This window comes from Adiantum capillus-veneris, chromosome 20 (genome assembly GCF_014529385.1).
Source record: "Adiantum capillus-veneris isolate H3 chromosome 20, ASM1452938v2, whole genome shotgun sequence".
Taxonomy (NCBI): Eukaryota; Viridiplantae; Streptophyta; class Polypodiopsida; order Polypodiales; family Pteridaceae; genus Adiantum; species Adiantum capillus-veneris.
Genome location: NC_140950.1, coordinates 119,562,355 through 119,584,948, shown reverse-complemented (window position 1 = coordinate 119,584,948; position 22,594 = coordinate 119,562,355). Strand labels below are relative to the sequence as shown.

The following is a 22,594-nucleotide window of genomic DNA, read 5'->3' as shown; positions in this document are numbered from 1 at the left end:
ACACAATCGCAACCAAGAGCAAGGGAGAGGACAACGAAGGAAAAACCAAGAATACCATTGCTACAATTGTGGGGAGGATGGTCATGGCATGTACTACTGTCCACAACCAAGGAGACAGAATTTCAACAGAGGAGCCAGACAAAACCAGGTTTCACCACCAAGAGCAACACCACCACCACCAAGGGCACCACGACAAGCACCACCCATGCAAATCTTACAACCACCGATTCAACCACAACTACCACCACCACCACCACAACCTCTCATTCCACCCTTACCCCCACCACCAGTTGGCAATCAAACAGTAAGCGTCATCAGTCTTGAAGGTAAGGGAAAGGAGAAAGTGGAGGAGGATAAGACCAAGGTTAAAGGAGTAGATTCCATTGGGGTAAAATGCGCTAGGCATGGTGAATCTTCTCAAAAGGAAGAAAAGATGAAGAATAAAGGGGAATCTAGCAAAAAGCCGTCCAAGTCACGACGTAAAATTGACATTGTAGATTTCTCTTTGGGTGAATGTTCTAAACCATATGATTTGGTTCAAGATGTTTCTGTGCAGGGCCCAAAAATCACCTGGCCCCAGTTACTGGCCCCAGTTACTCCACCTAGCACCTAGGGTGAGGAGACAATGGACAAAGATGGTTAACACGAGGCGACCAAAGCCAAAGATAGCTGGGGCTATCTCTGGGAGGAATCTAGACGACATACTACCAGTGATGGATTCTTACATCAAAGGGCAACACATCTCCAATATCTACATCGATGGTGGCGCACAAATATGCATCATGAGTGAAAAAATGATGCACCGTTTGGGTTTAGAGGTGAGTCGGCCGGCACCATGCCGAGCCAAAATGGCAAATAATTTAAAATTTCAATGTGTTGGTGTCATAAATGCAGTTAGGATAAAGGCATTCAACACCGAGGTAGATGTGGACATCTTTGTCATGCCACACAAAGGGGAGGGCTATCCTATCATTCTAGGGAGGCCTTGGCTTATGGCTATGAGAGCTAAGCAGGACTGGGACACCGGCATAATCCAGATGAAGGATGCAAAAGGAAGTCCAATACTTTACGACATGAAGATAGGTCAACAACGCGACATGGATCTAGAAACCTCCGAGGATGAGTTTTCTAGTGGTGAATCTTCAACCGCTTCAGAGGAGGAGTCAACAGTGAGTGAAGAAAGTGACAGTAGCATTGAGGTGATGGGGATCATTCTCAAGGACCCTAAGAAGATGGAGCAACCTGATGCCTCATCATCAAGCCAAGGGGAGACACCAGGTATACAACCTCTGGTAGAAGCAAGTAAGCTACATCAAATGCTCTCTAGTGAGTTGTGTGGGAAGGAGTGTGAAGATTTTATTTTGATGCTAAGTAATTTTACCACATTGTTCATTGATGAATATGATAAAATCACTGGCATCACAGTAGCTCAACATCACATTAAGCTCAAGGAGGGAAGTAAACCTGTAGTGCAGAAGCTCAGGCGGCTAGGAGTAATTCAACAAGACGCCCTACTCAAAGAGGTGAGGAAATTGCTAGAAGCCGGTTTTATCTATCCTATTGAAGACTCAGAGTGGGTTTCTCCAGTGGTAGTCACACCAAAGAAGAATGGTAAGTGGAGGGTTTGTGTTGATTATAAGCCTCTTAATGCAGCCACAAAGAGGGACCATTTTCCTCTTCCTTTTCAAGACGAAATACTCAATGAGGTAGCAGGACATGAGCGCTACACGGTATGTGATGGCTACTCAGGCTACTTCCAAATTAGCATCGTTGAAGAAGATCAAAAGAAGACAACCTTCATCACACCATGGGGATGTTTTGCTTACAGAGTTATGCCTTTTGGTCTCACTAATGCTCCAGCCACTTTTCAGCGATATGTGACATTTGTTTTTCAGCCATTCTTTGGAAAATCAATCCGTGTTTTTATTGATGACTTTTGCATCTATAGCTCACGCTCTCTTCATTTGGAGAAAGTTTATGAAGGTCTAGCTAGGCTACAAGCTTTGGGTGGCCAACTCAATGTGGACAAATGCCACATTGGTGAAAGCAAGGTTACTCTTCTTGGCCATGTGATCTCGGCCAACGGCATTGAAGCTGACCCAAGCAAGGTTCAAGCCTTGGTGGCTTTGACCTCTCCTACCACAACAAAGAAATTGGTCTCTTTTCTTCAAAAGGTGAGGTATTTGAGTAGGTTCATTCACTTGCTCTCCCAAGTGGTTCTTCCTTTACAACAAGTTACCCATCAAGAGATCTTCACTTGGAGTGAAGAAAATGAACAACAATTCAATGAGGTAAAACAAATTCTAGCTTCACTTCCCACCATAGCACCTCCAAAGTGGGACGAGCCATTTTATGTAAACCCTAGTGTTGGCAATGACACACTTGGGGCTGTATTGATGCAAAAGGATCCTCAAACTTTGTTCATGCGTCCTATCTACTTCTCTAGTCGAATGATGACCCCATCAGAAAAGGGATACACGGCAGTGGAGCACATGGTGCTTGCATTAATGTTTGCTACCACCAAATTTTGCTCTTATTTATTGTCTATACCATTAATAATCTTAAAAATGGAAGAAGTATTTCCTTATGTAATGCAGCACATGGATGTTTCTTCTAGGATTTCCAAATGGCTCACAAGGCTACAAGAGTTTGACTACACAATGCAAGTGGAGAACTCCACAAGGGCCAGTCTAGGAGGTATTCTCACTCATCGCCACTATGAAAAGAAGCTAAAGATAAAGCCAAATGATCAAGATATTACACCTGTGCTGGAAGTCCCTAAGGTAGAGGAGGCTCACTCTCTTTTCTTTGATGGAGCCTACAAGAGGAAAGTGGACAAAGCTGCAGCAGGCATTGTCATCTTCAACGAGCAAGGGGACAAGGTTTTCTCCATTGGGAATCTCTTGGATTCTCACTCTAACAATGAGGCAGAATATGCAGCTTTAACTCTTGGGTTAGAGTGGTGTGTGACACAGGGCATTCAACGGTTAAATGTATTTGGTGACGCCATGCTTTTAATAAAACAAATACAAGGAACTTGGGCTTGTAAAAATCATATCTTGCTAGGCCATTTGCGCAAAGTCAAGGAACTTTTAGGGAAATTTCAAGTTGTACAATTACATCATGTCCCTCAAGCAGAAAATCAAGAAGCAGATGCTCTAGCTAGAGAGAAGTTGCAAGATGTTTCAGTGGTGGGTGCTATCAAGTTGAAGCTGCCTCTCTTCCAAGGTAGCGATGCTATGCCTGACATCATGAGTTTCTTGGACACAGGAGAGTGTCCTAAGGATCTTACTAAGGGCCAAAAGCAGTGGCTTGTGCGCAAGGCAACAAAATACCGCCTTATCAATGACGACCTCTACTGCAAGGGTAAGGATCAAATTCTTAGGCGTGTACCTCTCTGTAGAGAGATCACTGAAATCATTTCAAGTTTCCATGATGGTGTTTGCGGAGGACACTTTGCACTTGACATCACTAGTAGAAAGATTCTACAAGCCGGCTTTGTATGGCCTAGTCTACATAGGGATGTGCATCATTGGTGTAAAACATGCAAGGAATGTCAAAAGGCAGGGGATAGGAAGCTCACATATGAGCCATAGACTCCTATAATCTCATATGGACCATTTGAGAAATGGGGAATTGATGCTATTGGGCCTTTGCCAAGGAGCCAATCAGGTAAATTTTATATCATCATGGGTGTGGACTACATGACCAGGTGGGCTGAAGCAGTTGCCACCACCCGGATTACAGCTAAGGAAGTGGCTAAGTTCGTATTTGAAAACATTTGTTGCCGTTTTGGCACTCCTCTTGAAATAATTTCTGACAGGGGACCAGGTTTTAGAGGGGACCTTGTAGGAGAGCTAATGGAGAAGTTAGGTATCTCACGACAACACTCAACTCCCTACTACCCACAATGCAATGGTTTGGTGGAAAAGGTAAATGGTATGATCTGCAAGATCATCACTAAGCATGTAAACAATCACAAAAGTGATTGGGACAAGCATCTTATGGCTGCACTTTGGGCTTATCACACTTCATTTCGCACATCCCTTGGGTTCACACCATATCACTTGGTGTTTGGTAAGGAAGCCATTTTACCCATTGAAGTACAATTGGATAGTCTCAGGGTGCTAGCTGGGCAGGTGGAACGTCCTAATGCTCATCTCCACAACCACATTCTTGATCTAGAGAGGCTTCAACTAGACAGAGAAGATGCTATCAACTATCATGCAGCACAGGCAGAGCAACGTCGACTTACCTTCAACAAGGGACTTAGGGCAAAAGGTCTCAAGAAAGGTATGTTGGTCCTACGGTATGATAACAGGTTTGACACTAGGAAGGATAAAAAGTTCTCACCCAGATGGGAAGGGCCATTTGTCATTAGAAAGCGCTACGCCAATGGCAGTTACCGATTGATGGATGTAGATGGTAGGCTCCACAAAACACGTGTCAATGGATGGAGGTTGAAGCAATACTTTTTGAGATTTGATCAAACACCTATGATGGAAATCCCCGAGGAGGGAGACTCCTCCACCTCAATTGAAGAAGAATCAGGTACAACGCTAGAGGCATGAATACCTCTAGCCTTAGGGGGAGGGCTAATGAGGAAAGCTTTTCTATGCATGGGAACCCCCCCATATATTTTTGCCCTTTTATCAAAATATTTCCCATTATATAAGTTACTTTTGATTTTTTTCTTCATTTTTCACAAACGTTTCAGTCTTTATTAAATAAATAATACTTATGCTAATCAATCACGATGTAGCATAATAAGTAAGCTTTCTTTGTTGATCTCTCTTTTGACCTTAAAAATATTAAATATATATATTCTAGTATTTTCTAATATATTTTTTCATGTATGTATATTATTCCACTCTACCAAATAATTTATTCACTAGTTTTCATTTTCAAACCTCAACCCCACTTTCAAATTTCAATAATACCTCCATCTAGATGATTGCCAATCTTTTCAACACTCTAGGTCATGTTTTCATACACATGAAGGAGCTTACACTTGAAGGCAAGAGAGAAGTCCACTCAAAGGGGACCACCAAAAGACTTTTGCAGCCACAAATAATACATTATTTGGCTGAATTTTTTAAGTAAAGAAGAACCCCGAATCTGAAGGAGCGTTCAACATGAAAGATGTAGCTCGTGATCTCAACTTTTAGCTCAATTTTTTTCAGAATTTTTGGAGTTATGAACACGGAGATATGATTTTTGTAGTGGACCCCAGTTTTCTCGTGTAATGGTGACACAGGCCATCCCCACTTTTCTTCCTTCTAGAATGGCTATGGTTCTACAAGTCTTCAAGCATGATTACAAGAGACAAGGCTCTTTTAATGAGGTCTTGGCTAGTGTAGAGTAATTCTATCACCATTTTTGGAGGATCCATCCTCATCAACAAATATCCACCTTCGACAACCTCTCTTATAATTTTCTTACCTCTCTCTTCTCTCCCTAATAAGCTTATGTCTATCCAAAGCTAGACTATTGTAAATGATTTCCTATCCTCTACATCCTACCCACATTCTCTCTTTTTCTCTCTCTATTGACTCTGGTATTTTAAATAATGAGGAGACAAGATGGGAGCCACAGTCACATGCACCCCATTTTCCTAGTCACCAAAGTGGGACACTCACCTCAAATAGAAATATTGCTAAATCCTTCCCTCCTTCCCTATATAAGGAGGCCATGAGAGCTCACTTGGGGAAGAGAACACACACACACACACACCTATCCATACACACTCTTGTGCTACATGCTTGTAGCATGAACCCTAATCACATAATCACAACACCATCATCATCACCATCACCATGCACAAAAGATGAGCACCACACCTCCACACCACTTGTAATTAAGGGTTGAAGGCAAAATTTCAAGAAGAAGAAGGGTGGACACACTCATGATATTCCTCGCCATCAACTCCCATCTCTCCATTATGCCTCCTACGATCTTGTTCCCTTCTCATTTTCCTGCCATACGCTACCTATTGTATTCATCTTTTGCAAGCAATCAATACACTCCATCTTGGTGCCATACTTTGTGTCGCTTTGGATACATCTCATTGTGAGTATGGTGTATGCTTGTTCCTTGCCTTTTTCTTTTGTGCTTATGTAAAGGTGTGCGGATTCGCCACCATACACACACACTCTCTCTCCCTCTCATATTCCTATCATCTTGCTACTTCCATATTGAGGTCTGCGGATTCGTCACCTTTTGTATGAGAAGTGAGCATACTTGCATGTATCCCTGACCTCGTTATCTTCCTTACTACATGCACGAGTAGCGAGCCCATTCTCACTCACTCACCCCTCCTCTCACCTTATTCTCTGATCACCCCATTCCACATTTGGGCGTGGATCTTGAAATTGTTTTGCATGGCATGTTTCATTGTGTATATGTATGCGTCCTAGCCGCATATCTTGCTAGGTGGTGCCCCTATTGTGCATTCCCCATGATGAGGCCATTGTGCATAGTCTTGGTGTAGAGGCCACCGGATCTATTTTTTCATTTCCGCCTCTCAACATCATCATCGCCATCAAAAAGGTAGCGACTCGCGTCAAAAATAGGCATAGATACCAGCCTAAAAGGGCTGCAGCTACACATAGGACATTGTCTAGAAGCTTTGCTTTGATGTATGCACCACGAAGCACGTGAATGCTTCAGCAATTTGTTTGAGTGCTAAATTGGAATCCTCCTCCAATGCCAAGTGTTTTCTATTAAGTGCCACAGCCTCTTCATCAAACTCAGCCTTTGTCAACTCCATGATCTCATCATCATGATTTGTCCTTCTCGCATCTATATTGTCCATGAGTGAAATGAGCTGCTTAGTTGTGCCTTCCAACTCTTTCTTCAATATCGACATCTTGTCGCCTCTCTTGCGCTTTTTGCCGGAAGAGGACCCCTCGTTCATGACATCGTTGTCTTCTTTCTTCAAGCCACTTGCCTCGCTTGGTGAAGCAATAGAATCTCCTACACATGAAACACAACATTACAAAACATAACCATGAAAAATTGATCACATTCAAGCATTGTCAGAAGCGAGAGAACTTTAGCTTAGCTCACCTAAATTTTCTTGCATAGTATCATAGACAATGTCACCAGGGTTAATCACTCTTTCTTTTCGCATACGATCAAGCATGGTGGAATAAAAATCCTCTGAAAAGCTGCGAGGGAGCTTCATCTCTTCTCGTTTGTTAGCAGACATATTCCAGTAGCTATCACAACCAGACGGAATTTGTCGCTCATAGTCATGCACCTTCTTGAAAAGTGTCGAAATCCGATCCCATCGAAAGAGACATTGATCAACTGAGCGAAGCACACCACGTTGAATACAATATTTTGAAATAAACTCCCATCGCTCATCTCCCGTCTTGAGAATAGCATTCATATTGCCACTTTTCATGTCTTCAAATAGCTTTGCACGTCCATCTAATAAAGTTGCAGTTTCCTTGATTGTGCAATTCCCTGATGCAAAAAACATGGTGGGTTGAATAGGCTTTCCACCGCCACAAGAAGTTTCCTCCTCCTGAAACACTGAAGGGATGCTTATCGGCACATGCTGGATAGTTACATGTGAGATTTTTGGGGGAGTTCCAACACAAGGGGGTTGAGGGGCTGTTTTTGGAACTCTCTTCCCCTTTCGATTGTTTGACTTGTTCTTTCTTGATGTGACTTGCGAAGAATTTGTTATATCTCCCAAAGGAGAGTGTGATGGTGTCAAACCCTTACAAGGAGCCTACAAAGATTGAATTGGATCAACATTGGGGAAGTTGCAATGTTGGACAGGAGTATTAGGTGCTTTGGGAGGGATTAATTGCCCAAGGCCAACTTGAGAGAGGTAGTGTTGAACACTTTCATCCATAGACTCTGATGATAACAGCGATTGAAACCCGCAAATCTGAGAATATTGATTGCAAGGTTGGCTACAAGGCACAAATTCATCGTCCTCGGACCACTTCATGTTAAGATCTGGAGTAAGGCTTTCCATTTCCACGTGCCAGCAAAACAAAACAAAAATATAGAAGGAAAAAAGTAGAGTTAGTACTGCAAGAAAGAAGTTTGAATCTTGCTCTGAAGGTTAAATATAAGCTATAAATGGTAGACAAGGATCGGGCAGAGTGATTCAAGCAGTATTGTCTACTCTGTTGTGCTTCCACTTCAACTATTGAGGCTGGGAGAGCAAGGGTTTTAGACAACTAACAAAAGGAGGCATATACTTACGCTGTGAGCTCCTGCAATGGCCCCAAATCAAACGAGGAAGGAAAAAGCCAGGGAGCACCTGTGAACAAAAGTTACCTTTATATAATAGTTTATTAAAAAGTGTTCTTTTAATATTTTTTTATTAATAAGCAGGGCCACTGCCCTTCGCGTAGTGGAGAAAATCTGGCTGTTAATCAAGCTAGATACTGCCCTTACAGACTGGATGGCGGTCCGTTCCCATCATGCATGCGATCACCTGGATACCTGCCTTCCTGTGCAGCAGTCCTGCTTTAAAGACAGGGTTCCAGGCTCATGCGACCAGGCCCACAGTCTCTATTTGCTAGCTAGTTATATAGCCGAGCGATTATAATTCAGCAAGCATGGGAGATCAGAGTGGCAATACGTCTAGCTGTGTGGCAGCAGACAAACCTGTAGGTACGTTATTGAATAAATTTTGTAGGCCTTTAGATTTTGAAAAGTTTCATTTAAAATTTGACGTGTTGTTTTTTGTGAAATCTGTTCAGAAGGCGAAGAAAGCATTGATGACCTAATTCTGGGTAACTTTCAATGGACTAGACGGCTAAAGCTAATAACTCTGGATTACCTGCAAATGGACATGGACATGGACGTCGTAGACGAGTGGATTGAATCTAAGGTATCTAGAACAGCCAATATCTAGATCTTTTTGTTTTGAAAATGATTTCACTCAATACAGTACAGCAGCCAGCTCGGTAAATTAGGTTCCAATGTCCACTTAGCCTAAAATCGGTCCCATGCAGGCTGAAAGATATGGGTGAACCGGCCTCCTCAAATTTTGAAGATTTTAGTTATCCGACTTTAATTCCGAGTACTTCCAAGAGAGCCAGAATTAGCATATCTATAGCTTGCAGAGGCGAGGGCGATGTAGAGCTGACCGTTAGAAGGTCCAGTCAACTCGGATCGGGTTAGCTAGGAAGGGGGGGAATCATGAACACACCGAACCATCCAATGTAAAGACGGTTTTCGATGCTCAATCGCAGAAACGACACCCCATAAACTTAGCTTGCACGGTTCGGGTCATTCTAAAGTTGGGGTTGATGATGATGATGGTCGGTTTTCGAGAGAGGATGGTCTGTTGCCCTGGGGTGGGACGTGTCGATGGTCCGGCCTACCTCCCACAGCCAGCGCTTTGATAGAAAGCAAGCTCTCATAGTTTTGAACTGTAGCACAGATTACTCCCAGCCACCTCAATTTTGGCTTTACTTTTAATTCGATCGAATGGTCGATATAACTGGGGCTAGAATGGAGATATGAGGTGGGAGCTCATGATATTGTTGAATACTGTACTCAAGTTTTGACTCATATATCGGGGAGGATGCGACATAGAAGGGGAAAAAGAAGGGAAAGGGAAAAAGAATGTAGAAAACGTTTGTTTTTCAGATGAACTTCATGTCATGCAGAGTACATGTGTGATTCTAACTCAGCTGAATTGCTGCAAGTATATGAACAGACTTGGCTATTAAATTATAAGGACGATCATCTATCAAATTATAAGGACGATTGGCAATTAAATTATAAGGACGATCATCTATTTGAGCCATGGCTACAAGCGGTAGCTGAACTATGTCCACATGATCATCAACAACAGTTGGCTTCCTTCCTCCTGCACGATAAGGAAATCCCTCCAACCTATCTATGGTTTGCTGCAAAGACAACGGCCCTAAGCAACAACAAGGAACTGATTCTTGGCCTCATCGGCAAGCTCGACCCAACAAGCACACGGGATCAGTTATCAGCTACATGGCTCAATCTAAATCAATTGTAGAAGCAAGGGGTTCTGTTCAAGGTTTGCAACAAGAATACAAGCTTCACATTAAGTATCAATATCCAAAAACATTGGATGAATCAATTAAACATGCCGAGACATTTGATGATAATCTAGAAAAGGAAAAGAAGGATGCAGGTCAACGATACTTGGTAGCGTTCTAGTTTTGATTTGTCGTGTGTCAATGGATACAAAAAGCATGCAACATCCCCTCTAATCTAGGGAGCTAAGAAGGAAAAAAGTTTAAAAGCATTAGGAAAGAAATGGACTCATTTTCATGCCTTTTAGCTCTAGTGAGAAAATGCTCCTCAGCCAATAGTAAGAAGGCTAACGTTACGTAGAGAAAGCCCTTTTTCTTATTTCTTAAAATGTCCATAAAAACCATTTAGGTGAAATGGTTACTATTACCGGCACTTGATAGTGACATCTTGCACAAACGTCAAACACCTTTTTATGACATGATGTTGCTATCCTATAAAGTGAGGTACTTGTACGTGTACATCTCGCATAAGCATCAATCACCTTTTCATGAGCTACTCGCAATTCAAATTTGAACGGATCATACTTGATAGCAATTTATTATGTACTATTTAAGACTATCAAGGGGTCAGAACCAAGCGAATAGAGGTCCTTAAAGGGTCTCTTAAGCCTCGATGCGCTTGAAGCTGACCTCCCTAAGCTTAAAAATTATATATCTTGAGCTAGAGACGTGAGATTTGAGCGTTTTAAAGTGCTATTCTAAGGTTTTTGGATGTTTCAAATGCATCTGTGGTATTCTATCTATATTTTGAAAGCATCTCTTATGTGTTTTCTCTCATCGCACATCACATCACTCATTAAGATTTATGGACATGGTTTTTTGTGCACACTTAAGTTGGACTCTCGAAAAGCATCTTTTATGAGTATGCATTTAAGTGATCGAGTAAAATTTTACGTATGTACTATGAGAAATAAAATTCCAAAAAATTAATTTTGTAGTTTTCAAAATTACCTCTCTCTATGTTGAGTTGGTGTTTCTTACAGGGCCAAAATTGAGTCCAAATTTCTCCTAATGATGGATCTCTTTCGTTGTGACAATATTGAGAGCATACCAAGAAGGAAAAACTTTGCTAAAATTTTCTTTCTAATAAGCATTCGAAGAAAGATTGTCCACAATTTCAAAATAAGCACATAGAAGCATCTAAAGGGAAAGTGAAGGCTTTACACATCGTACGACGCTTGTCCAAGATGTTTTGTCTTTGTAGCTATGTGGTAGTCCACTTTTGGTCCACATGAGTTGTTTCATATGCATGACACTATTAACAGACAAAGAGTTTGTATTTTAGTGGTTGATGGAGTGACTCATAACTTTCTTAATTACAAGCTAGTCAAGAAATTGTAGCTTCCCAAGACTACCTGTTCAAATAAGTACATTAAGGGGATCGGGGAGCACCACAGACGGAGAGTGAGAGAGAGAAGGAGACACACGACACACAGATATGGGTGGGGAGACTCAAAAGAGTGAGTAGCCCCCTATACACTTATGCTATGTATAAGGTATACAAGTCAGTGAGCGCCCAGACTCTAGGCGGCCAGGCAAGGCACATGCGCTTATACCCCAACAACCTCCCACTTAAAGGCGACTATGCCTTTAAGCAAGGGAACCTAGTCTAAAGACTACAAAAGGTGAGAGAAAACCGCTCTCAACCGATGCCCACTGGCTGGCTGTGATCGTGTGCATCCGGCTGTCCTGCTCCCGTGTAAGTCCATACACCACCAGACGTACCGCACACGTACTGCAAGTATGTACGCAATACTTGCATATTTCCCTCGTGCACTATGCCATCATCAGTCAACAAACCATTGACAACCCCAACTGCAAATGCTCCCACTACAGCTGTGATATCCGGTCTCAAGATCAACATCTCATACATGAGACGACCGAATGCCAATGCAATGCTAGCGGGCCCTGCTAGCTCTACGGAGCATGCATCAACATATATATCCCTGGCAATAGGCATCTCTGACTAACAAGGCGCGTCAACCACATGTATCTCATGATTGTCCACAAAAGACGCATCAACCTGTCGTGCAACCTCAGAGCAAACCAGCTGCTCTAGGTGTCTGCTGGAAGACATATCCTATACAACTATATCCCCATGCTCATTGTCGAGCATAGAAAGGAATGACTGCATAATCGCTGACATCTCAGCCTCCTCTGCAATCATCCATTGCAAACATGACCACTCAATCTGTTGTGACTCACTAGAGCTCTCATGCTCTAACTCCGTATGCATAGACTCTTGCACAACGTCCTCCTGTCGTGACTCACTAGAGCAAGACCGCTCTACCTGTCTATCCTGCATAGAAGTATCTTGCACAACTGACTCTTTGCTTTGCTCAGTCACTAGCAAAGCATGCATGTCTAACTCTGTCACCTCTCTGTGTGACTGCTCAAGTCATGCCCCAACTGTGTGCACAACGAGCTCACTACTCTGCACTCCATGCAAAGCATCCTGCAACCCATAAGAAAAAGAGACTCGCCTACTCTCTCGCTCTCTACCTGGCTGCGTGATCACAGAGACAACACCGTCTCTCGCGTGATCCACATGCAATGGGTAACCTGTACCACTCCTGGCACCTCTCGCAATGACTAGCGAACCCAAATGCATCACAAAATCTCGCTCTCATAGCAAAATCTGACATCCACAATCTCTAAGCTGACCAATCGAGATCAAACTCACTGTCAAATCTGGTACATAGCGCACATGTCGTAACAAGTAAGATGCACCACTCGGTAATGACAGTCTCACATCTCCTGCACCTGCTATCGCATGCACCGATCCATCGGTCAAACGTACACTGCCAAGCATCCCGCTAGAATAGCTACAAAACCATGCACGATGTGGCGTGACATGAAACATAGCATCTGCGTCTAGCAACCACTACGAAGGGAGTGCACTATCCACATGTATAGCATCTCGTGCATAGCTCGAGGTAAAAGTGACATCCCCGTCACTAGTATACTCCGACACTACATCTGCCTCAACTGTCAAAGCAACTGAGTCCATGGCATCACTACATACATCTCTGAGACTGCCATGTCTCCTACGATGTCGCATACGAAGAAAACAATGCCGTCTAACATGTCCAGAATGACCACAATACCAACATGTCACCTGTCGGCATACTCGTGAATGTACATGTCTCACATGAGTCCTTGATGACTCATATCTCTCATACATATCATGTAATCTGCGCCAAAGTGCTCTCGAAGTAGTCTCATACATAACAAGAGCATATACAGATTCGGCAAGGTGCAAAGAGAGCGTAGATAGTGCCATCTCCTCTAGCTCCTGCCACTGATCGTCAGACATGTTTGAAGGTCTACCTGCATCACCACTCAATGGTCGATGCAACCCTCGCTGTGTCAATGCGTCAAGCATACACTCTCTCCATGCCGCAAAGTCTGACCCATCAAACATGCGCATCTGTGAGAGGTCACAATCTGATCGATCACCTGTCTCTGCCATGAGCACAATGTAGCAAACTAGAAAGGAAAACCACCTCACCAACAACACCTGGAAACTGTCTATAAATATGGCCAGAAACACAATGTAAAACCTGTGAGACACACTCCAAAATAGAGCTCCCACAATGTCAATACAAGCCTTGCATGCTCTAGTATCACACTGCAATCTGTGAGCTAATCACCAAGCCCACACTGTGCGGTATCGATGCATACACACGCACAAATCTCCCACATGCATAGAACACCGCACGCAAATGCTGAGTGCAACCCGCAATCTCTACCTAGATCGCATAAATGATACGCATAAATGATACACAAACTGACAAAACCTGTCAAAGTGAGAGTAAACACTCAATCACAAACTATGGCGAGAATTTGGGAAAAATTCGACAGAATTTTCCCTAAAAACTGCGCAAAAAACTCAAGTACAATCTCTACCATAAACCATAACACTACTCAATGCCAATGAGTAGAAATGCCAAAATGGCTCCACATTTTCACAAACAATGGAATTCCGCACTCAACGTACATCAACGGAGTGACTGCGCATAAGCAAACGCCAAAAGATTTGCAATCTGGAAACTTGATCAATGCGAAAACAATGCTCTCAAGAGAGCTTACCGACACTTGAAAGTGCTCGCCAAAATGCATATATAATGGGCATCAACCATGTGCCATAACCATATGCAAACCATCCGCAAAGACCATGAATCCAAGCACAAAATCACTGCCAAAGTATTTTGTGAAAACCAGTGAAAGAAGCTCCACCTGTGTACTCCAAAAACCTGCGTCTCTTAAGAGACCGCCTCGATGGTGTGTAAACGCCTCCGTACTTCGTTGCCCATGTCACCAGCGTGTGACTACTATCTATCCTTTTTGTTGATTTCTTTCTTATTATCTATTTACTTTCACTTTTTGGAAACACCCCTCGGGAAATCTAACTGCCCTGCATTGCATAGCTAGTGTGGAACTGTCCAGAGGGAGTCCAGGCCTGAGGGCAAGAGAGCACTAAGGTTGGACAAAGACTATGGTTAGCCAAAGTGGGGTCATTGACTAGCCAAAGTGGAATCCTTTGCTATAGAGGCTACATTTCAGTTCTGGATGTGGCCGCAGTGTACAAAGAGGGTCGGATGACCTAGAAAGATACAATGGCAGCATCTCCTAAAATTTAGGGAACTGTTATTTTGGGACCTGAAAATGTGTTGACGTCATTACCTCCCGAATGACAAGGGGAACATTTTCTAACTCTGCCGTGAAGTCAACTGGGCAACCGGTTGGGAGATTTTTAGGCGGCAACCCCGAAACGGGAAAATGCTTGTAAATGTGCCAAGTGGCACATTCTGGTGCACTTGCCTCATGCAACAAGAAGTGGCGCTGAATTTAGGAGGGGGAGAGCCTCATTTTCAGATTTGTCATAGGTTAAGAGCTATGGAGTGCTTGCTTTTCCTCTTATGCACAATGCGGTGCCAGGAGTGATGCCTTGCACGCTACGCACTGCCCTCTCTCTCCCCTTTGGCAGTATGTTATGCCCCTCTAGTGGGCTCTTCATTTGACCAATGTACAGTTGTGTGGTTTCATGCGCGATTGCCGAGGCAAGAGCCTCTTGCACAGGTACTGGATTAGCTAGCGGCTAATCCCCGGTAGGTACAGGTGAATTCGGAGAGGTTTCACGCCAGAAATCTCGTCCGATTCAAAGGGCAATTAGCCCTACAGGTGCGGGAGCTTGAGGACTTGCTACGGATGCGACCGACACGCGAAACGGAGCCCGAAACATTAAATTACAGCCTGTTGTGTATTGTTGCAGGTTTAGGGTTTTGGCCCTAAACGGACCCTAATACCCCCAGGAGGTTCAAGGACGCAAGGGACCACTGTATAGGTGATCTGGCGCATTTTCCGGGCTGAAAACAGAGAATTCAGCGTGCTGCAGATTCTCGCCAGGTTTTGCAAAGTGCCCGTATGCGTCGGGAAAGTCATTCAATGCGTGGGAATACTGACTGTGAAGGGTCCTAGTACAGTTATGCTGCCGAAATCAGGCCGGAACAGTCAAAATTCAGCCAAGTTTGTGCGGGGCAGCTTGTAGGGATCCACAACATTTATTCCCTCTTTTAAAGAATAACGAAATACCGAAAGGGGCGCCTAAGTTAGGGGCCAATCTGGTGTCGGTCTTCTCATACAGGTGCATTCTAGCATCTGTATCCCATTCCCCTCTCTTGTGTCACTATAGCGCAGGTTAAATAGATGACTAATAATGGGTGAAAGCTAAATCAAGGTTTGAAGTAAAGTCTACCGCCCTTTTTGGATTGAACACGCCGATTACATGGTTCCATTGCCGGGACTTAATCACTTTTTTCCATAGAAGTGAACCTTGGTCAGTTTTGGGCTTGAAGACACAGGGGATCATAGACCAGACACAGTGAATTGCAATTATGGCTAAGAGACTAGATGATGTGACTGAAGAGGTTTCCTCTTCACAGGGTCAACAGACACATGAAGTGGGTGAGTCCTCAAGACCACCACAGACAGATGACGATATATTCAGGACCCAGTTGGCTACTGTTGTGGCTATGTTCACACAAGTAATGCAGAACCTGAGGTTTTTAGCCTTTCTGCAACCTCCTGTTCCGTCTCAGCAAGTTGGGTCACTGGATCATATTCAAAAGCGTGTTAAGGCTCGAGCACAGGTGATTCATACCGCACAGTCAATGGAAACACCTGTACACTTGACGGAGAACATGCAGTCTCCACAACCTATGCCTAAGGTGCAAGAATAGGTGGCTGAGATGCCAGTCTTTCAAGCTGCACCAGTTCAGCCTGCAACCTTTCAGCAGCCTATAGCTGGTTCTAATGGGCAGGGAAGCAACCTACAGGCTATGCAACAGGTCTTCCCACCACCTTCAGTACACCCTGGCTATTTTGGAGGTGGATCGGTATTCCAGAGCATGGCTGGTCATGCACCTGGAAATCAGTTTTACACGCCAGGAACAGTGTTTGGGGGTGCTCAAACGATGATGCCTAACCCCATGTACAGTGTCATGGGTATGCAACCAGGGTTTCAGAGCACTTAGGGCCAATTTGGGATGCCACAGGCAAATTTTGGTATGGCTGGAATTACAAATCAGCAGCCAAATATGGCATTTCCAGGTCAAGTTAATAGCGGCCAAGGAACACAGATGAACCCTAACAGTGTTCCCATGTTTCAGTCACTTCCATATGACAATTTGACACTGCTGGAGAGGCCAACTCCGTACAAAGAAGGTGGCAAAGGTGTGTCTTTCAGGACCTTTACAGGGTTTGATGACAGGAAGAAGGCTCTCTCATTGCTCCAGCAGTTTGACAAGGCCTATGCAAGGGGAAACTTTACAGAGGCTTCAAAGGTCCGCAAGGCAGCCAATTTCTTGACATGGAATGCGGGACAATGGTGGACAACTTTATTGCTTCAAGGGCAAGCTCCGTCCACATGGATTTACTTCAAGCAGATTTTTGCAGCAGCATGGTTATCTGATGACTTTGAAGCAGATGTTATGACAGAATGGCACCAGCTTAATGCTGCCACTTGCAGAAATCTGGATGATTACAATTGGAAGTTTTGGAAAGCTCTACTTCCAGTAACTTCCTATAGGTTTGTGCCATTGACAGAACAGATTGAAAAATACTGTTGTGGCCTACCTAAAGGATTGAGAAAGTACTGCACGAAGACAAAAGTCACTACTTTGACGCAGCTCATCGAGGTAGCAAACACTGGCAATGGTTTTCTCAAGGGAGAAGATTGTGAATTTAACACTGGCGTCAAGGCAGGATCAGGCAAGAAAAATTCAGCCAAGAAGCACGTTCCCAATGAGGCTCCTAAAGGGACTCAGGAGTCAGCCAACGCAGGGAAAGACAAAGCTACGACTGAATCAGAAAAAGGACCAGCAAAGAAATGGAAAAGACGTTTTCCTCGCAAGTTAGAAGAGCAAAAGAAGGTCCTGAGGACAGAGAACAAATGCTTTATATGTGAGCAGCCTGGCCACATTGCTTACAACTGTCCTACAAAGAAAAGGCCAGCTGATTCTGAAGACAAGGAGGACAGGAAAGGAAAGAAGCCCATGGCTGGTCTAGTGCCAGATATGGTGGGCGACAAGCCAAATTCAGATGCAAGTGAGCTTTGCAGAGCATGGGGAAAGGTCAGGGATCAAACAGTGCTTATCTTCTTTGATCCAGGTGCCAAAGCCAACTTCATTTCCCCAGAATTGGCTTCAAAATTGGGAATCAGACCTGAAGAGATGGGGTATACAGCAGAGGCAGGTTTGGCATGTCTTTGCCATACAGAGGATGTGACACCCATCATTGGAAAGTTGCGTCTACATATCCAGTCCTATGTAGATGCTGAAGAATTTTACATCATGCCACTGGACGGATGTGATGTGTTGTTAGGTATTCCTTGGTTGTTTCGTGTACAGGGAATCATGGATGCCTACAACAAAAAGATCACTGTACAGAGCAGGGGAAAGACTCACATTCTGGATGTAAAGCTTAAAGGGGAGTCTATTCCTACTGTATCAGCTTCTGCTATTACTTCTGTAATGAAAAAGCATCTTTCTGCGTACTTGGTTTTTGCACGTGAAGTGTCAGATTGTGATGAATCAAATTTATCTGTGCTAGATAAAGAAAGTTCAATGTTTTTACAACAGTATAGTGACTGTTTTTCCGATTCATTACCGTCTCAATTACCGCCAGAGAGACCCGAGGACCATGCGATAGATTTGGTGCCAGGCAGTAGCCCACCAAATAATCCTCCGTACAGGGTTAGTGCGGTGCAGCATGGCCAAGTACAAGAGCTGTTAGAAAAGGGGCTGATTCAGCCCAGTTCATCTCCATTCTGTTCTCCAGTGTTGTTGGTGCAGAAAAAGGATGGCTCATGGAGTATGTGCATCGACTACCGTGCACTGAACAAGAATACCATCAAGAATAGGTTCCCTATACCTAGAATTGATGATATTATGGACAAATTAGAAGGAGCAGCTATGTTTAGCAGGATAGATCTAAAGAGTGGGTACCATCAGATCCGCATTAGATCAGAGGATGTGCACAAGACTGCTTTTAGAACAACGTTTGGCCTTTACGAATTTTTAGTGATGCCCTTTGGTCTCGCAACTGCTCCTGCTACGTTCAATAGGATGATGGACAGAATTTTCCGTCCACACCAGTAGTTTGTTGGTACATTCTTTGATGACATGATAGTCTACTCAAAGAATGAAGAGGAGCATAGGCATCACTTGGCCATTGTGTTCAAAGAGCTACGCAGTCATAGGTTGCTCATCAATGCAAAGAAAAGTGAGTTTTTTCTGGAAGAGATTCACTTTCTAGGACACATTGTCTCAAAGGATGGTGTCAGAATGGATCCTGCAAAAGTTGAAGCGATCAAGTCATGGCCAAATTTGAAGACGGTGCATGATGTCCGAAGCTTTTTGGGATTATGCTCCTATTACAGAAGGTTTATCCGAAATTTTGCTGAGATTGCTTCACCTTTACATGCTCTTCAAAAGAAGGCAGTCACCTTTAGATGGACACAAAAAGAGATTTCAGCTTTTAATCTCTTAAAGGAAAAGATGACTTCGGATCCAGTCATTGTGTTGCCAGATCTTAGGAAGTCATTTGTGGTCCAGTGTGACGCCTGTGGTAGTAGTATTGGTGCAGTGCTAATGCAAGATGGCAGGGTAGTAGCCTATGAGAGTAGAATTTTGCAAGGGCTAGAGATGACCATGTAGGTCTATGAGAAAGAGTTACTGGCTGTGATTCATGCGCTCTTAAGTTGGAAACACTACCTGCTAGGTGCAGATTTCGTTGTCCAAACGGATCATCAGACCTTGCGATACTTCTTGACACAAACAAAGTTATCTGAGAAGCATATGCGATGGGCAAATATCTTGTCCATGTTCCATTTTCAGATTGTGCATGTAGAAGGCAAGAAGAACGTTGTGGCTGATGCCTTGTCAAGGAAGCCACAAATTTCAGCTGTGTCGATTCCTTATCATCACGAACTTGATGATATGAGAGAACAGTATGCAAATGATGAAGATTTTGCAAGGGTCTTCGAGAAACTAATGGATGGACAACGTCATGAACACTATCTTCTTAAAGACGGGTTCATGATGATGCATGGCAGATTGTGTGTCACAAATCCATTGCGACGCAAAGTTATGGAAGAGAGTCATGTCCCACCGTATGCAGGGCATCGTGGTATCGATGCTACAGTTAAAGCGGTTGAGACATTCTTCTATTGGCCTACATTGAGAAGGGATGTGGATGCCTTTGTGTGAGAATGCCTAATATGCCAAAAGGTCAAGTTTGACAGGCAAAAGGCACCAGGGTTATTGCAACCACTACCTATTCCAAATAAACCATGGGAAAGTATTGCTATGGATTTTATCTTTGATCTTCCGAGAACGCAGACAAGAAACGATGGTATTTGGACCATTATTTGCAGATTCAGCAAACAGGCTCATTTTATTCCTTTCAGGAAGAAGATAAAGCCAGATCAGATGGCACGCTTGTTTATGAGCAATATTTTCAAGTATCATGGCATGCCACAATCGATTGTTAGCGACCGTGATCCACGCATGACAAGTTTGTTCTGGAGAGGCTTGTTTGAGAATATGGGCACCACGCTCAAATTCTCTTCGTCATTTCATCCTCAAACAGATGGGCAGCCAGAAGAGGAAAATTCTACTGTCCTAGATCTGCTGAAGTGCTATGTGCCAGAGCATAAAGGAAAGTGGGAGCAGTATTTGCCATTGGTGGAGTATGCACACAATAATACAGTGCATTCATCAACTGGCAAGGCACCCTTTGAGATAGTTGAAGGTGGAAAGAAAGTTCCTCCCATACTGCATACAAAGGATAAGATATTTGAAGCAGATAAGTATGTTCAGGACATGGATGAAATGTACAAGAAGGTCAAAGTGGCCTTAGAAAGGACTTAGGCAAAGCAAAAGAAAGTAGCTGATCGTCACCGTCGTGAAGTGGTATATTCACTTGGTGATTGGGTGCTTTTACACTTTGAAAAGGCAAGGTTAAAGAAGATGAAGGGCAAGGAAAGACTGTTTCCAAAGCTCAGCATGCGTTACTATGGGCCTTTTCAAGTATGCGACATAATCAGTGATGTTGCATATAGGCTGAAATTGCCTGACAGTTGGAAGATTCACAATGCGTTTCATGTGAGTCTTCTCAAACCCTATGTGGGTGATGTGCCAGAGGATATGCCAGCTGAAGATCAGCCGGAAGTTGAGGAACTTGATGAGATCTTTGTCCTTGAACAGATTTTGGCACACAAAGAAAGGAAAGTGAAAGGCAAGGTTGCTAGGCGTTACTTGGTAAAGTTCAGAAACTATCCACCAATGGATGCTAAGTGGATGGAAGAAGGTGAACTTGCAGAGTCACCAACTGTGTTATCACTTTACCTAGAAGCCTTCGATTTGCAACCTACCTTGACCCCTTGAGTTTCAAAGCTAAATGGATTGTCAGTGTGACAATGGCTTCTGAAACAAATGATGTACATGGTATTTAAAGTGAGCTCAAATCAAATACCTGTTACATGAATGTTAGAGCTGTACAGATTGTCAGTTTGGAAATTGCTCTTATGGAATGTCCAAAAGTTTGGTTAGCGCTATAGAAGTGAGTATTTCTTGTCAGTTTGTCAAGGATACAGTGATTGCTTCTATTGAAGAGTACATGTGTAACTGCATTCTTAAACTGTCGGTTTGGGTATGCTCGAAAGTGTTACGGGATCCAACGTGTACTATAAGACAGTGGCAAAATGTGCAGCTACCATTTTGTCATTGGAAAGTTAGTGACTCAAAGCAATGGCAGAGTGCAAAGCTACCACTATGTCATTGGGACAGGGTTCACATGTAGGCAATACATGAGTCGACGAGGTGTTGAATACACCAAGGTTGACAATGAGCATGTATGTGTCGTATATGTGTCGACAGGTGTTGAATACATCAGTGTTGACAGTAAGCATGTACGACATAGATGCAAACGAGGACGTTTGAGATTTCAAGAGGGGTGTATGTCACCAGCGTGTGACTACTATCTATCCTTTTTGTTGATTTCTTTCTTATTATCTATTTACTTTCACTTTTTGGAAACACCCCTCGGGAAATCTAACTGCCCTGCATTGCATAGCTAGTGTGGAACTGTCCAGAAGGAGTCCAGGCAATCCGCACTCAACGTACATCAACGGAGTGACTGCGCATAAGCAAACGCCAAAAGATTTGCAATCTGGAAACTTGATCAATGCGAAAACAATGCTCTCAAGAGAGCTTACCGACACTTGAAAGTGCTCGCCAAAATGCATATATAATGGGCATCAACCATGTGCCATAACCATATGCAAACCATCCGCAAAGACCATGAATCCAAGCACAAAATCACTGCCAAAGTATTTTGTGAAAACCAGTGAAAGAAGCTCCACCTGTGTGCTCCAAAAACCTGCGTCTCTCAAGAGACCGCCTCGATGGTGTGTAAACGCCTCCGTACTTCGTTGCCCATGTCACCAGCGTGTGACTACTATCTATCCTTTTTGTTGATTTCTTTCTTATTATCTATTTACTTTCACTTTTTGGAAACACCCCTCGGGAAATCTAACTGCCCTGCATTGCATAGCTAGTGTGGAACTGTCCAGAGGGAGTCCAGGCCTGAGGGCAAGAGAGCACTAAGGTTGGACAAAGACTATGGTTAGCCAAAGTGGGGTCATTGACTAGCCAAAGTGGAATCCTTTGCTATAGAGGCTACATTTCAGTTCTGGATGTGGCCGCAGTGTACAAAGAGGGTCGGATGACCTAGAAAGATACAATGGCAGCATCTCCTAAAATTTAGGGAACTGTTATTTTGGGACCTGAAAATGTGTTGACGTCATTACCTCCCGAATGACAAGGGGAACATTTTCTAACTCTGCCGTGAAGTCAACTGGGCAACCGGTTGGGAGATTTTTAGGCGGCAACCCCGAAACGGGAAAATGCTTGTAAATGTGCCAAGTGGCACATTCTGGTGCACTTGCCTCATGCAACAAGAAGTGGCGCTGAATTTAGGAG

At 43.6% G+C, this 22,594-nt stretch overlaps 1 protein-coding gene across 1 annotated transcript; it reads right to left on the bottom strand.

Moving 5' to 3' along the window:
* Positions 1 to 6,619: 6,619 nt before the first annotated feature.
* On the bottom strand, positions 6,620 to 7,186 carry LOC147433167 (uncharacterized). The gene is made up of 2 exons (XM_086492044.1): positions 7,069 to 7,186; positions 6,620 to 6,975 (listed from the first exon to the last, which is right to left on the bottom strand). The coding sequence occupies exons 1-2, from the start codon at positions 7,184 to 7,186 to the stop codon at positions 6,620 to 6,622; spliced, it is 474 nt and encodes a 157-aa protein (XP_086348170.1).
* Between the last annotated feature and the right edge of the window lie 15,408 nt (positions 7,187 to 22,594).